This window comes from Enhydra lutris, unplaced genomic scaffold (genome assembly GCF_002288905.1).
Source record: "Enhydra lutris kenyoni isolate GAN:26980312 unplaced genomic scaffold, ASM228890v2 scaffoldscaffold9, whole genome shotgun sequence".
Lineage (NCBI taxonomy): Eukaryota > Metazoa > Chordata > Mammalia > Carnivora > Mustelidae > Enhydra > Enhydra lutris.
The window spans coordinates 14,735,305-14,750,621 of record NW_019154093.1 but is presented as its reverse complement, the minus strand read 5'-3'; the positions used below and the strand labels follow the sequence as shown (position 1 = coordinate 14,750,621).

Sequence of the window (15,317 nt, the reverse complement as noted above, 5' to 3'; positions counted from 1 at the left end):
CCCTTGACCCTTACACATGCCAGCACGGCTCTTCCCCTGGCATTCTGTCCAATGCCACATGTGCCATTCTCATCTGGACTGTTGGTGAATATCTGCCAAGGAGACAAGGTAGCTGTGCTCCCTTTCTAAGGACCAGGCTGGGCATTTGCCTGGTCCTATGAAGTTATTTCAAAAATTGGGACCCTGAGGCCTGGAGCTGGGGACAAAGGCCCAGAGCAGAGCACTCTCAAACTCTGTATCAGAAGAATTAGAGCTAGAAAGGCAAAAAGGATGGGGCCAGGAGAGAATGAAGCCATCTCCCCCTTCATCTCCAAAAGCTCTATAGGCCACATCCGACTGCAGAGCCCACCTTACTGTGAACTTGCTCGGCAAACACCTGGTTGTTATCTCTGCTCTGGTACAATACCTGGTTCTCCAGTCCCTGACCCAGGCTACTTGTGAGTTATTCCTGACACCCTCTGGGGCACGGGGTAGAGAATTTCCTGGAAGCCGCCATGGCGTCCTGCTTCCCCTGGGTTGTGAAAAAGATCTAGGGCGGGAACCCACGTTGTGTGTACCAGGAAGTCATGGGGAACCCCCCAATCTTGGTGGGGCCAGACCCGGTGGAGATCTCTGCATAGGACTCATCCCAGAGAACCTCGCCTACTGGTGCCTGTGCTCATACAGGTGGGACACAAGTCCCAACTTCCCCTAGCCTTGGGTGGGTAGTACCTTCATGGATGGCCACTGGCTCTGGCCCCCACCTCCCCCTCGGGCGCCATCCCTGATTAATGATCTTGTCTTTCTGATTTATGAGCAGCCCCTCCAGACAAGGGTGGGCGCCCCTTACGGCCCCACCCGCCCCGCTCAGCTGGAGTAGGAGAGAATTATTAAATAAACATCCATACGTCATTCCGCCCCCCCCAGCTGGCTGCGCCGAACCCGTGCGGCCCGCTCCGGCGCTGACACAGAGCAGCTGCGGTGATTCATGGGCAGCCGGGCCCCGAGCCGCGGCCCATACATCATGCCAGCAGCACTCGCGGCCCGGCCGAGATAAACTGATCAACCACAACGGGCTGGAATGAATTTATGACAACACAAAATGGAGGGAAACAAATGGGAGGTGACCCTGGGCCACCGACCCGGCCCTGCACTGGCCTGCAATCCACTCTCCTGGCAGGAGGCAAGATGGAACACCGGCCCTGGAATGAAGAGGCTGCCTTTTAAGCCCAGGCAACCTAGCCTCCAGCAGAGCGAAGGGTGGGGTGCGGAGAGGTAAGCAGTGGCCAAGAGCAGCAACTCTAGGCAGCTAGAGCCGGACAGTGCCACTTCTAGGGGCCAGAACTGGCCTTGCTTGGGCTTCTGGAAAGGCGGTAAGATGCCCAGCTGATTTCAAGTCCTCGTGGCTCCTGGGGATCCGGGCCGGGGCTGGCCAGTCTCATGTGAAGTGCTAACGGATCCCCTTTCCCTCTGCCAGAGAACCCAGGCCAAAAATTCCTTACCAGAAGTGATGAGACCCAATGCTCCTGCCTAAAATCCACTGCGAGCGCCACCCGGGACAAGAAAAATGAAACCAATTTAGCTCCCGATTAAGAAACAGAAACTGGAGATGAATCAAGTGCGCCGGCTGGGCTGGGCGGCCATACATCACATTCCCGGGTGGAGGCCGCCGCAGCGGGCAGGCAGGCAGGCCGACTGCTCCTCCCTCCGCCAGGACTCCCAGGGCAGTGGCCCAGCGATCAATTCACAAAGTCACGCTTAGCACCAGCTGGGCCCCACTGCTGTCGTGTGCCCAGGGCCGCAGGACTAAGCCATGCTCTGGAGGGCCAAGAGTCATGGCAGAAGGCCTTCCTGCTAGTAGAGAGACCCCCTCTCTCCCCTCCCTGAACTGCCACCCCAGGGGCCCCTCTCCCGGTCGGACACTCACTTCTCGATGTCACTATTCTTGCAGGTCTTCTGCATGGCCTCCTGCTTGCTGCTCTCACCGTTGCTGGTAGATGGCATCTCTGCTGGGACAGAGGGGCAACTCATATTCTGGCCAGACTGGGCAGCACAGGTGAGGGACTGGGCTTGAGTCAGTCACCACTACCCAAAGGATGTCCCCTTCCCCACACTACTCTCAAGGTGGGTCAGGACTTACCATCACTGGCCCATTTAGAGAACTCAGGTGTGATGCGTGTGCTGGGAGGGCCGCCACTAGGGAGAGGGGAAAAGAACAAAGTGAGCCCTAAAGGCAGGCAGAGGAGCCCTGAGGGTGGGTACTGGGTTGACTCCCCCGCCTTAGGACTTCCCATCCCTCTACCCCACCCACCCAAGCCTGTGCCCACACTTGCTTTAGAACTGCGCCCCGGAGTGCCTCTCTCTCCTTGGCTTCACCAGGCTCCTCGCCTGTGCAGGGGATGACGTCAGCCTCTGTGTATCTGGCATGGTGGTCAAGGACAACAGATCCTAGGTTGCAGTAGGCCGTGAAGGCTGAATCCTGGTTAAAGCTTTGACACTGACCCCAAAGATTGCGGGGGGCAGGTTGGAGGGAGGGTATAGGCAAGTACCAGAGCTGCTAGCTACTTTTTCAATTCCCTTTGGCCTGTCCCACCAGCCCCACCTTGTCCCACAGTGCTCCAAGGATACTGCGGCTTCCCATATTCCAGAGTGTCATCCCCATCCACATCCAGGTCAGCGTCGCTGTCCGGATTCTCTTTGCCGCTGCACATGACGAAGCCAGAGCCTGTGGGAAGCAAGACATGAATAGGACCAGGGGCCAACGAGACTATACCAAGCGTGCCCCTTCCGTTGCCTCTAGGTAAGGCTTAAGTTTGGGGCCAGGTAAGGCCCAGACAGAAATTTGGGCCTGAAACACAGAGCCAAATACTTAGGTACTCTTGGCTCTGACATTTCATTCCCTTTCACTCTGTATACCTCTTCCTTTTCCTCTGCCACTTCTTGCTGCTCCTGGTGGTCTCTGCTCATGAACTAGCCCATTCATATACTATGTCAGGTCCTCAGGAGACACTCAAGCTAGCCTGCTGTCCACCTGTCTTCCAGGTCTAGGAAGAGCAGGAAGAGGACACAGAAATTCATGTCTGTAGAGCCACCCCCACCCAAGACCTGGCCATCCCCTGTGTCCCATGGTCCACTGTGACAGTCCATCAAAGGGAAGAGCAAACTGGCTAGGGCTAGTCAGAGCCACACAGCGAGACCCCCAGCCAACGTCCTGATTTTGGCCGCCAGGTCCTTGCCAGCAAAAACACCAGGCAGCTGTGCAAATATTTGGTGTCTGAAGCGCCTGACATTAATTATTCATCTCCACCTCACTCAGCCCAGATTCCTGGACAAGTGCAGTTATAAAGGGATTAGGAAGGGACAGACGAGGGAGGATAGGCACGCACACCTGCTTCTCAAAGCAATCCACAAAGGCAACCAGGCTGGGTGGAGGCAGGGCCATAGGCCAGGCAGGTGAGTGACCCAACCACAGGTAGACCCTCAGCCAGTGGGGAGGGGTGAGCTGCTAAAGCCACATCAGGGCCCCTTACCTGGTCCTGTGCTCTGACACCCAGGATCACCCTTCCTGACAGGCATGGTTAGGGGCCACAGAGCCTTTTCTCCCTCCCTGCTCCTGTCTCCACCCAGTGGTCTCAGACCACATCCCACTGGCAAGCACAGCAGTCCTGCCAGGATGGAGATAGACGAAAATGGTGGAATCTGTGGCAAGTAGAATCGGCAAGAAAATCCTCAAAGAGGCGAGGAAGCAGTTTGGGGTTCTGCCTGATGATCTCAGAAAGGTCTTCTTGTCCGTTCTTTCCACTCTCATCAAGACAATAGTCTTATGATGGGTCCTCAAGCCTTTTGTCTATTCCTTCATCCTGCTTCCCAGATGGTTCTGACCCTTCCTTTCCTGGCTCCAAAACCAGCTATGGTCTCCCACCGCATGCGTATCTCCTCAGCCAGGCCCAGCAAGATGTGAATGTTCCTACTTGTCCACCTTTGCTCCTTCTTCATTGTCGCCCCAAGCACCCCATGCCTACACACACACTCTTTACTGAGCCCCACACAGCCCTGTTATGTCCTGCTCTGCAGACTTTTGCTCATGCTTTTCGCTCCATGTGGAATGTTCTCCATCTTTTAAGCCCGTTTCAAGAGCATTTTTCTTCCTGATCTTCTTCCCCCCACCTACGCCTCCCGTCTCTGGTCTCTCAAAGATTTCATCCATCCCAAAGTCAAGTAGCACGAGGGAAAGCAAGGCGCTAGGCACTGGCTAAGCTCCCCTCCGCTCCGCGCCCCCGCCAGCCCTCATCTCCACTCCACACTGAGGCACCAACAAACTCAAGGCAGCAGGCAGGTCAGCAGCGGGGCCATTAAGCTGAGAAAACACCAAGTTACAGCTCTGTCTCCTATTCACGGCCAGGTGTCCTGACAAGCAATTCCCTCCCTGTGGCTGAGTGGCACCTCTATAAACCCTCTGACAGTTTGGGAGACAAACTCTGCCATCAATCAGAATGGAGCTATCAGGTTCACTTACAGCCTGTGCCCCCGAACCCTGCCAAGGCCCCCTCCCCCAAGTACACACAGTTCAGCAGCCGGCCTCACAGCCTCGCCTCGGCCGGGCCCTATCCAGCCCTGCCTGGTGAGTGTACAAGAAGGAAAGCAAAGGACCCATGGCAAAGCTGAGAAAACAGGGTACCAGAGAACTGCCAGGAAGAGTCCCAGTTTCTCAACACAGAAAGCAGCCCTGTGGCCTGAAGTCCTCTCCTCGGCCAGGCCTAGATCAAGACTCCCACACCAGCAGAGTGCAGCCACCGTGCTTTCCCTGACCCTCCACATCTGTCTGTGCGCCACCGCCTTCGTACATCTTGTTATCTCTTCTCCCTCCTGGTCTACAGAACAAACGCCTGCTTATTCTGCAAGTCTGACCTAGCTCAGCCCATGCCTCCTGCTAAGAACTCACAGTGCCTATGCACACAGTTGCTCCAGAAATACCCCAACATTCTTTCAACCTTTACTGAGTTCATCCTCAGTCTGGCCTGGCATTGGAGACACAAGAGTTTCAAGATTTGACCTCCACCAGTGAGGTGCTGAGTGTGAAGACTTCCCCAGGTATTTCTATGTAGGTGTCCCTTCCTTGGTGTCCACCCAGACTTCTGTGCAAATCCAAAGTCATATTTAACTACATGTACTGTCATGGTCCCTCATCAAACTGCAAGCCCAGGTCGGACTCGCTGCTGTGGTCTCAGCAGCATGCAGCAGAGCTGGCCAGGCCCACAGCAGCGATGGCTAAAATGCTGACGGCGCTGTCCTGTCAGGTCCTGAGAGCCCTATGTCCGAAAGGAGGCGGAGGCCTGAAACCTCTCAGGATCCAACCTTCCCTGTCAGACCCCAACCCCAGCTGGGCAGTGACGACCTGCCAGGCAGGACAGAGAGCATGGCACATCTTAACCGCCAAGGAAAAGGCCTGTCTCTGGTTTGTGACCCTGACCCCATCCCCCCTGTGGAGACAGATGTTGGGAACCTCTCCCTACCCCACAGGTGTTCAGAACAGGCTGCTACTGCCAATTTCCCTCTTATGCTGCCCCAGCCTCCTCCAACCTCCTTCCCAGCACATTAAACTTTATTTTCTTAATGAAATGTCACTTGCTGACTTCTGGCAGAATCATAATAAAAAGAAACTGCCATAAAGCCATTTTATGCCGACAGCGTCCCCCCACCCCCCCGCTTGGCACCCTCCCCCCACCCCCAGCTTCAAGAGGAGGGCTCCATAGCCGTTTTATGTTCTCAGCTGCTGGAACATCCCAAGCCAGTACTCAGAGGCAAGATGGCACACACAGCTCCTTTCCAAGCCTCTGGCTCCTGTTCCATGTAGCTCCGGGGATAACAAGCAAGCTGCCACTCCTGCTGCTGCTATCCAGGGAAGGGACTCAGCTCCCAGGACCTCCAAGATGACCTGGAGGACCCTTTAGTCACCAGGGGAGGCCCCTTGCTATGACTCAACCCCAGTTAAAGTGGCGCAATGTGCTGAGCTGCTGTCTCTAGGCAAACAAGGCTGCTGGTCAGCGATGCTCAGCAGAGTGGGTTCTGGGAGGGGAGGCAGTGTGAAAAATCCCTTCCCTCCAAACGAATACTTAGCAACAGAGAGGATTAAGTGCAAAAATGATAAGCAAGTCTAAATTTTATAAAAATGACCTCTCCCATAAACTCATTTCTTCCTGGGTCATCAAGGAGATGAAAAAAAAAAAATCAGTGTTAATTTAATCAATTGATTAGGTGATCGATTGAGAAACTGGAGATGCCCGTTTACTGGGGGCACTAACGTCCTGGAACCCGAAACCACAAAAAAGGAGCCATCAATTTCCTCACCTGCTGCTTCTAACAAAACCTGAGCCCAGGGAGAAAGGAAAGTCTTGGGGCCCTTCAGAGGCCATGCTCTTGGGGAGGGGCGGGGTGGGGAGAGACAGGGGCAGCAGTTTCCGGAGAGTTTTACACTGGAATTAGTTACAGATGCAGTTACGGTGTCTTGTGTAAACGCCATCGATTGGGGAGCTGACAGTCTGGGGAGCTGCGATGCGGGACAATCAATCGGCCTGCAGTGTCACCTGCCACCTCGCTGAACAGTTGACAATGCAATTATCCAGTGTGGAGGCAGGGAGTTGGCGTGTGTCAAACGCACTTAGCCACTTTCCGGGCCTCCTCAATAACGCGTTTCACTGCCTCACGTCAGGAGAGACGCAGAGAGACAGACGCCGTTTAAAACCATTGATACTTGCTCCTTCTGCCTGTACTCCCTCTATCCCAGCTTAACAATTGTGTTCCAAGAGGCGATTAAATCCCCGTCAGTTGCCACAGGGGACAGAAGGTGCCCTGCTCCCCTGCCACCTCTCCTCACCCCTCCCACCAAGCAACAGTTAGAACTAAAGGTGGTAGGAGCTAGAAAGCAGCAGCCCCAGCCCTCCCTGCCCCAAGACTGCCTCCAGCAGCTGGGGGCTCCAACATCTGTCACTGACCGGACCACGCAGCACGGCTACACCGGGGATGCTTTTACTTACAGGGGTCCCCTTCTTTTGGGAACTAACATGCCCGAGGGGGCAGCAGCTAGGGGAAGGCCTAGTTCTCTGTGCCCTGGGACTCACGGTACCTCTCAGCTCCTGACCCAGGATCTGGTGATGTTTTAGCAAGCCACAGCTCGTTAAAAGATCGGTGCCAGAGCTGTCCTCTCTGTGAGATCTCATCTCAGGCTACTGGGAACCAGCCTAAATCCAAGAGAGGAACTTGAAAAAGATGGAGTCACCAGGCCAGGATCTGGGGAGGGCAGAGACCTGCACAGCTGGGCCTCTAAGTACCGTCATTCTCCCTCCCCTCCACCTGTTTGATTCAAAGGGGCTCACTGCTGGATTCTAGCGAAGCATTTCCTGTCAGGGCTCAGACACAGCCACAGCACCCTCTAGTTCCTGTGCAGTCTCCTGGGAGCTGTTTCCATCTTCCACACTCTTGTGCTTGCCCCCATCACTGTTACCTTATCTGAAACCAACCATTCCCGTGTCTTCTCTCTAGCCTGTCCATTCCAGACATGATGGGTTCCAGGCTCCCCAAATCCAGCTGGGTGAACTTTCAATGGCAACCAATACAGGGAAAGGATCAAAGCTCACCATAAGTCTCTTTTTGAGGACCCAGAAGCTGGAGACAGGAAATGAGGAAAGGTGTGGCTCACTCATCACATACCTCCCTTGGCTACAGATAGGAGCAGGTTTGTCCCAAGGGGCTGTATCATTAGGTTCTCACTGGGGCCTGCTGCTCTAGCCCAGAAGCCCTTTGCTCTGCCCAGGGCTGGCACGGTGTCCCAGAAGAGGATCTTTTTCTAACTGCTAAGCTCTCTCAGGGGAATGTTGGGGAAGCTCTAGGCTCCATGCTACCCTTTATGCAATTCTAATGCTGGGTGGGGGAAAGAGCAGTAGCAGACTAGCAACCCTAAGGTTCTGAGAGGACATCAACAGCTCAGGCACACAGCCCAGGATTTCTCTGAGAACTGGGAAGGCCACAGTATTTCTTAGATACTGAAAGTTTTAGGTCTTCCAACCTGTCTTGAAATCTTTATTTCCTTTAGCCTCTTAAAGATCTATTTCTAGCTGGACCTATCTTGGTGCTTGCTGCCTGCTTACCTGTTGTCTTGTCCTTCATTTTGTTCTAGAGTCCCAATTCCAAGCACTCCTGGGTCCGAGGTACCTAGGCTTTGACCTCGATAGCCACAGATCCATCTTCAAGGCCTGTTCCCCTCAGCCAAGTGCCTCCACCAAAACTCTTGCTTGTTCCCTAGCTCCACAGCAGATTACACTCAAGGTAACAGATCTGCTCCATCAGACCAGTTCCCAGTAGGCCTGGTGGGAAGCTTGCTGAGGATGACGAAGGGGCCCCAGTCTGAGAGTAGGGATAGGGGATGATCAGATACAGGAACTTATCTGCAATTCTTCAATTCTTTCATATCTAACAAGGACAGCAATCTCTGTTCTGTCAGCACGCACAGCGCAGCTTAAATGGGCCTCAACACTCGCCCGCTCATCCTGCCTCTGCTCCCTCTCTCTGAAGTCGGCTGGGCAGCTTCTTCAGCCGGCGTTATCACTCCCTCTAACCGGTCTTGGCAGGCAATCTAATTCCTCCTGAAAAGGTCACCGCCATTTTAACTGCCTTTCAATCACATTAAGCACGCGCTGCCCGGCTTGCGGCCCGGCCGCCCGGCGGGCGATCAATGCGCCACACTGACACCAGCCCGCCTGGCGGGGCCACACCCAACCCCCCAAGAGTTGGGGCCTACCGGTCCTGGCCAGGGAGGATAGACTGACAGATGGCCAGCTTCTGCAGCCGGGGTTTCAGGGGCAGAGGCAGTCAGGATCAACCAGGGCCTCCTTTGATGCCTCCCTCCCCCCCACCGAGGAGCCTCAGCCTCCTCTGCTCCACTGCGCCCCGCTCTCTGCCTCGTGGCCCCCGCTGATCTTGCTGTAACACAGCCTTTCAAGTCTGCCTGTCTTTTGACTGCACTAAGCTGTTTAAGAGGCGGCAGCAGCTTCTATCAGGCAAGCTGGAGCCATTCTCTGCAGATAAAGGCACCTCCGGCCCTGCTCCCTCTTCAAGCCTCACTCTCATTCTCGCTCTCCAAACCACTCAAAGAAAAGCCCCCTTTGAACTCCCCTCAGGAATTCTTGAAAGGAACGACCTCACAGTGTAAACACTCAGGGAAAACTGGAAAACTGACACCCGCCCAGGGTCTAAGAGCACTGCACACTGGCTCTGCAAGTGTGTCCCAGCGCAGGGGAAGGACCGTCAAATCAGTAGGCCCCGTCTGCAGCTGTAGCCCCTGTAGCCTGGTCTGGTACCCAGAAGGCCTCAGGTCTAGTTCGGTGCCAAGAAACCTAAGAAGTTGCCACAGTGATGGAAGATGTATCTGCAGGGCCAACAGAGTGAACCCAGAGCTGCGTCCTACAGCTGACCCTGATGGGCCACCGCCAGACACCTGTGTGTCCCATTCCCGGGATCCTGGGGTTTTTGCTGCTCATCCTTCCAGGGCCTCAGACACTCTAGAGCTCTAGGACAGGACCAGAGTGACGTGGCAAATGAACTTTCTCCAGCTCAGGGTGGGGCAACGGTTTAGGCTGATTTACCATCCTGCCTGATACCTTCACTGTCCTGACTGACCCCAAAGGCTTGGGGAATGAGAGAAACCCAGAGGCATAATGCCCAACCTGGACTTGGAGCCCCTTCATGTGTCCAGTCTGCACTGCATGGCGCTATGGAGACCACTCCCTGGGACCGGCCCACGCAGCACGGCCCTGACAAAACAGAGACCCTCTTCCCAGCTGCTGTGAAGTTCCCCAGGGACACACCAGTACTCCCAGGGGTATTGCCTGGAGAACTGGAGGCAGACAGGAAGCAGACTGGTTCACTCAATGATCTTGAGTCCCAGGGCCGGCTGTGCTTGTACAGAAAGAGAGCTGGAGGCCAGGAGGCAGACTCTTTCCCTCTTCCCCTGACTAGAGCAGGGGAGTATGACAGGAGTACATGACCCTAGGCAACCAGCCAGTCTACTGTATGCCCTGGTGGGGGGGGGATGGGAGACTTCCACTGGGCGAAGCCACATCCCTCCAAGGAGCTAGGAGGGCAACAGAGCTGCGCAGTGCCCTGAGGACCCCTCTGTAGTAACAGGGGCGAGCCCAAGGGGAGCAGGGAGCAGCTGGGCCCAGGCCCCTCTTGCTTCAGGGCAGAGGGCGCCCAGGGAGAAGGGATGGGATCAGAGCTAAAATTAGATTCCCCAATGAAGCTCATGGGAGGTCAAATTTTGCCATAACTCACTCTCTCCTCTGTAACTGATTTCCCTGACGTGGGACTGAGGAGGAGGAGGAAAATCCAATGTGTTTGCCTGGAAGCCCTCAGGGCCCCCAGTGCTGGAGGTGTACAGCAGGTTGCTGGATTCTCATTTATCAGCCTTAAGAGGGATGGAGTGATAAATGCATAACCGTCCCTTTAATATTTTATGCAGGTGCTAACGCGGCTTGGCTGTCACCTTCAATGCATCACCCGAGGCTTAGAGCCCCCCTCGTCACTCCTAGCTTGCAGCCTCAATTCCATTTCCCCACCCAAATACATCCATTTTAATATGCACATCACAGGCAGGCAGCACGGTCACAAAGGAGCCCCGCCAGCAGCAGTTCCCACGTGGTGGAACGGATGACCAGCCACCAGCCCTGGCCTCTCGGCTCCCAACAGATGGATACCCAGCAGAGGCCTGGCCACCAGAGCACCAGTGCTTTACGTGTCAGCTGCCTGTACCTCGGAAACCACCTTCCAGGAGAGTGGTGGCCCGGATCCGCTTCTGCCCACACCACTCATATTCCTCAAAGCGGTTGCTGTTCTCGTGCTCGATGTCCACAGCATCATCCTCAGCCATGCAGGAGCCTTCCCTCTGTGAAGAGCAAAGCAGGACCATGTGGGTCCCAGGCCACCACCACCTGCTCCCCCAGGTCTATAAGGAAGGCACAGCCCTGGCCCCCAGCTTTGGTGGGTCAGACGGGCCCCGAGCTCTCGGCTCCTTTCAAGGAAACCAATCCAAAAGTTAAAGAACCTTTGCCTCTTCCCAGTAATTTTCCACTGGAGCCCCAGGGAAGGAGTGAAAGTGTGAAAGCAAAGGAAGAGGATGAAGAACGGAGAAGAAGCAGCTGCTGAGACCCCACGGGGACCCCAACACAGCCCCTAAATCTGGGGGCAGTCAGCAGCTAGTGTCAGGGAAAGCGAGGGGGGGGGAGGGGAGAAGAGGTAGGTAGGGATGGCCCCTCTACCTTCGAAAGGCAATGCTCCACATGCCTACTCATCTCCTGCTCCGATCCTGCCAGGGGGCGGTTGCACAGGGGACATACCTGCCCTTCATCTTGCTTCCTCCGTTTCATTTTCCCAATCCGAGCTGCATGGAGAAACCGAAAACAAAGCACAGAACAGGCAAAAGGTCACTGGAGCTCCCAGGACCCCAGTGGAGCTGACATATCCTGACCTCTTGCCAGCCATTAGCCCTTTTGTTCAGGGTCTGATCCGGCCCTCATTACGCAGCACCTCTACTCTTTGGGGAGGAGACTGGTGCTGGGCCAGCAAAGTGTCTACTCTTTGGCCACAGATGGCTCAAGTTCAACCCATACCTTCCTACCTGTAGTGCTTAGTAAGTCCAAAGAGCAAAGACTCGAAAAGTTGCTAAGTATCTGCCCAGAAGGCCAAGACATCTCTTGGCTAGAAACCAAGGTCCTTGCCAGAGGGCCAATTTGTCCTGCTGTTCACTCATCAGCTAAAACCCCTTTTGTTCCTGTGCCAACGGCCCTGAGGCACTGCCCTTAGTGTCCTACCTAGAATCTCTCAGAACGATTTTCTCTCATGTCCACTGGTCCCATTTAAAAAAAAATTTTTTTATGGAATGCTTCATAAATTTGCATATCAGCCTTGTTTTGGGTCCTTGCTAATTTCTGTATCGTTCCAATTTTAGTATATGTGCTGATGAAGAAAGCACTTTACTGGTCCCATTTTACAGAAGAGGAGACTGAGGCCCAATCATAAAGGCATAGAGGATCTGAGTCAGAGAGCCCAGGGTACCTTGAGAGGACAGCCTTCACTATGCCTACCCAAACCTGTTCCATCATTTCTAATCAGTGCAGGGGGCGGGCAGGCCCCCAGGCAGACGGCTGCCTGCCGTGCTGTCCCACAGGGGCTCAATTCCAAAGTGCACACTGTAAGCCCCCAGCATTGCTAATTAATGCTGAGAGATGCAATCATTTCTAATTAGCTCACTAATCCCTCTCTGCAGCCCTCCTGTCACTGAAGCAGGAAGGGGTCAAAACAAGGGACTGCCACCCTCCCCATGCAATAGCAGGAGGAGAGCTAGCCACTCTGAGATCAGACTGACTGGGGGCTGTGGGAGCCAGCCAGGGAGAAAAAGGTTCCCGCTGCCAGGCCAGGAAGAACTTTCTCATGGGTATTGACCCTGGTGGGAAGCTCATGAATGCAGTTTTGGGAGGGGGACACAGGTGAAAGCTGATGTTACAACTTAAAGCTTCAGCTGTGTATTAGGCTCAGCATCAAATACCTTACACAAAGTAACTCATTTAATTCTATATTCAACCTAAAGCAAGGCTGCATTATCCATTTTAACAGAAGTCACTTAAGACTCAGAGAGAACAAGGCACTTGCTCAAGTAGCTAAAAAGTGGCAAAGACAGGAGAAATCATGCCTGACTCCCTAGGGAGATTGCTCTTCTGTCCTGAGTACCACATCCACCCCGACTGATTGCAGCACCGAAGACTGATCCCTGAGTATGCTAGGGCACTAAGAATATGCACATATACCTCTTGCCTGTTCGGAGGCAGGGAGCCACTCCAACTCCAAAATAGTTGCTCTAGAAAGACCCAAACCAACTGGAAAGCCATCACCCCACCAGAGATGGCATGGGATTTGAGAAATCTTGATCTGTAGCCTGGCCCATATCTTCACTTTCCTGTGCTCTCTCTACAGGAGAGGGGACTATGTTCTAGTACCCACCTTAATTTTGTAGACAATGATCTAGATCCCTTTGCCTTAACTGTCCTAACACTTGGTATTTCAGGCCTGAGCCACCTCTGCACCCTGCATCAAGGGCTGGGATGGAGAAGGGATGGTAGACATCAGAAGGGCAAGGGACCCTAATGGTTCTTGAAGCCCACAGGGAGCAGTGTGCCAATACAAAGGGCCTGTGACAGACAATGACAACTGAATAAAGAAATGAATCTTACAGATCTTCCAAGGAGAGCATGATACTGGGCACTGTTCTTGCCCAAGCCACCCAGGACAGAAGATCCTGTATAATCCCAGGAAAGCACCTGATGGGCTGAACAGCATCTGAAGATTCTCAGATAAGCAAGCAGGTTTGGTTTAACTTGCAATTCATCGGGTGCCTGGGTGGCTCAGTCACTGGGCGTCTGCCTTCTGCTCGGGTCGTGATCCCGGAGTCCTGGGATGGGGCCCTACATTGGTCTCCTTGCTCTGAGTCTGTTTCTCTCTCTCTCTCCCCGCTGTTCCCCTGCTGTGCTGTCTAATAAATAAATAAAATCTTAAAAAAAAAAAGTAACTCGTCATTCATCTTTCAAGTCCTGAACTAAGCTTACTAAAGTGTGGGCAGGGAAAGGTCTGTGTTTGTGTAAGGAAGCAGCAAGACACGGTCACAGAAGCACAGGTTTTGGAGGTAAACTTCAGTTTAAAATCATGGTTCAGTTACATCCCAGCTGCACGATTTTAAACAAATCACCTTTACCTCTCACAGCCTCAGTTTCCCTATCTACAAAATGTGTTACCACCTTCTCATAAGTGTTATGATAATGACGATTAACATGGTGTCTGCCCATGATGAATGCTTTCCTTTTCCTGATCAGGGCTCAGCCAGGCAGCAGAACCCAAGTGGCAGGAGCTGGGGATTCTGAATGTCCACAACCACACTCACTCACCAGCTGGCCCAGAGACTCTAAGCCCCTTATAGCCAACACCCAGATATACCACACCCTAGCCAGCACAAAAAGCAAGGTTCATCCAATTGTGTTCAGCAAATAGTAATGCTCCAGAGGTTTGAATCCAAAAGGGGGGGGGGGCACCAGGTAGTGCATACATGATGTGCTTTCAGAGAAGGCCTCTAAGAGCTGTCGAGCCCACGCTGATCACCTTTGTGAAATGTGGGCCGACTGATAACTCAAAGAGCCCTGGGATGAGTTAGTTCCTGTTGCCGTGGGAACTCCAGATCTCACTGCATTGTCAAGTCTCAGCAGAGAGGCTGTATTCACACTACTGGGCACTGATTAAAAACTGGAAGAAAAACATTCTCAGCGCCCTGCCGGCTTGTACAGTGAGGTCCCAGCAGTTTGCAAATTCAAAGCTGAGCTCCCGAGTGGAATTGTGTAGCTTGTTCCTCATTCTCTGGTACTTATTGCCCACCAGGGTTCTTGAAGGCCTTCAGAGAGGCGTGGGCAAGAAGTGGAACCATAACCTCCATTAGACAGACGGGGAAACTGAGGGCTGCCGCCCTGGTTAGCACAATCTTAGGCGCTGTGACTGCGACGAAGCCAAATGGCCCCAATGTCGAAGAGACCCAGGCAAGCCTGGATCTTCAGGCAGCGAGGGAGGGAGGAGGCCGGGGGTGGGGCGGAGGGAGGGGCTGGGCAAGACTCACCATTCAGTCGGGTTTGCCGGTTGGCTCGCACTCGCAGGAAGGTCTGGGAAAAGATCACGGACAGAAGCAGGGCGGGGGGGCGGAAAGAGAGGAAGAAAGCGTCAGGCTCGGCCTGAAGCCCTGGCCCCCGCCCCAGCGCTGGACCCCGGTCCCGGCCTGCCCCGCCCCAAACAGCCCGTAAACAAACCTACTTCCTCCCTCCCGCCGGCCCCCCTGCTCCGCCGGCCGCTCCGGGCCCTCGGCATAGCCGCCGGGAGATGCTCTAACGGGACCCCGTGGCCGCCGCACGGTGCCGCCCCAACCCTGGTCTCCGGCGCTCCGGGCTCTGCGGCCGCCCGGCCGGCGAGGGCGGCGATGCGGGCGGATTCCCCCCGGCTGCCCGGCGGCGGCGGCACCTCAGCTCCCACCGGCGGCGGCGGCCATGTTGGCCCTGATCACGTGACCCGCTGCCGTCGCGCGCCGGGGTGAAAGTTCGCGGTGGGGGGGGGGCCACGGCCAGACCAGGACCAGGACCAGGAAACGGCTGCTCGTACTCCGGTAGTAACCGGCTGGGGCCGCGCTGGGGTCCCTCCCACCTTCCGCAAAGCCAACCCGTTAGAGTTTTAGCGACCGCCGGGTCCTCCCACTGCGTTCCATT

General features: G+C 54.6%; 1 protein-coding gene across 1 annotated transcript in view; it reads right to left on the bottom strand.

Annotated features, from left to right (window-relative positions):
- The window catches only part of LOC111143719 (ring finger protein 220), a 226,465-nt gene that overhangs the window by 4,280 nt on the left and 206,868 nt on the right, over positions 1-15,317 (bottom strand). Inside the window, exons 6-12 of the mRNA XM_022497546.1 lie at positions 14,681-14,723; positions 11,367-11,410; positions 10,783-10,915; positions 2,608-2,704; positions 2,313-2,399; positions 2,120-2,175; positions 1,907-1,985 (exon numbers count right to left, since the gene is read on the bottom strand). Coding sequence (XP_022353254.1) covers positions 1,907-1,985; positions 2,120-2,175; positions 2,313-2,399; positions 2,608-2,704; positions 10,783-10,915; positions 11,367-11,410; positions 14,681-14,723 — 539 coding nt within the window. The remainder of the gene's footprint in view (positions 1-1,906; positions 1,986-2,119; positions 2,176-2,312; positions 2,400-2,607; positions 2,705-10,782; positions 10,916-11,366; positions 11,411-14,680; positions 14,724-15,317) is intronic.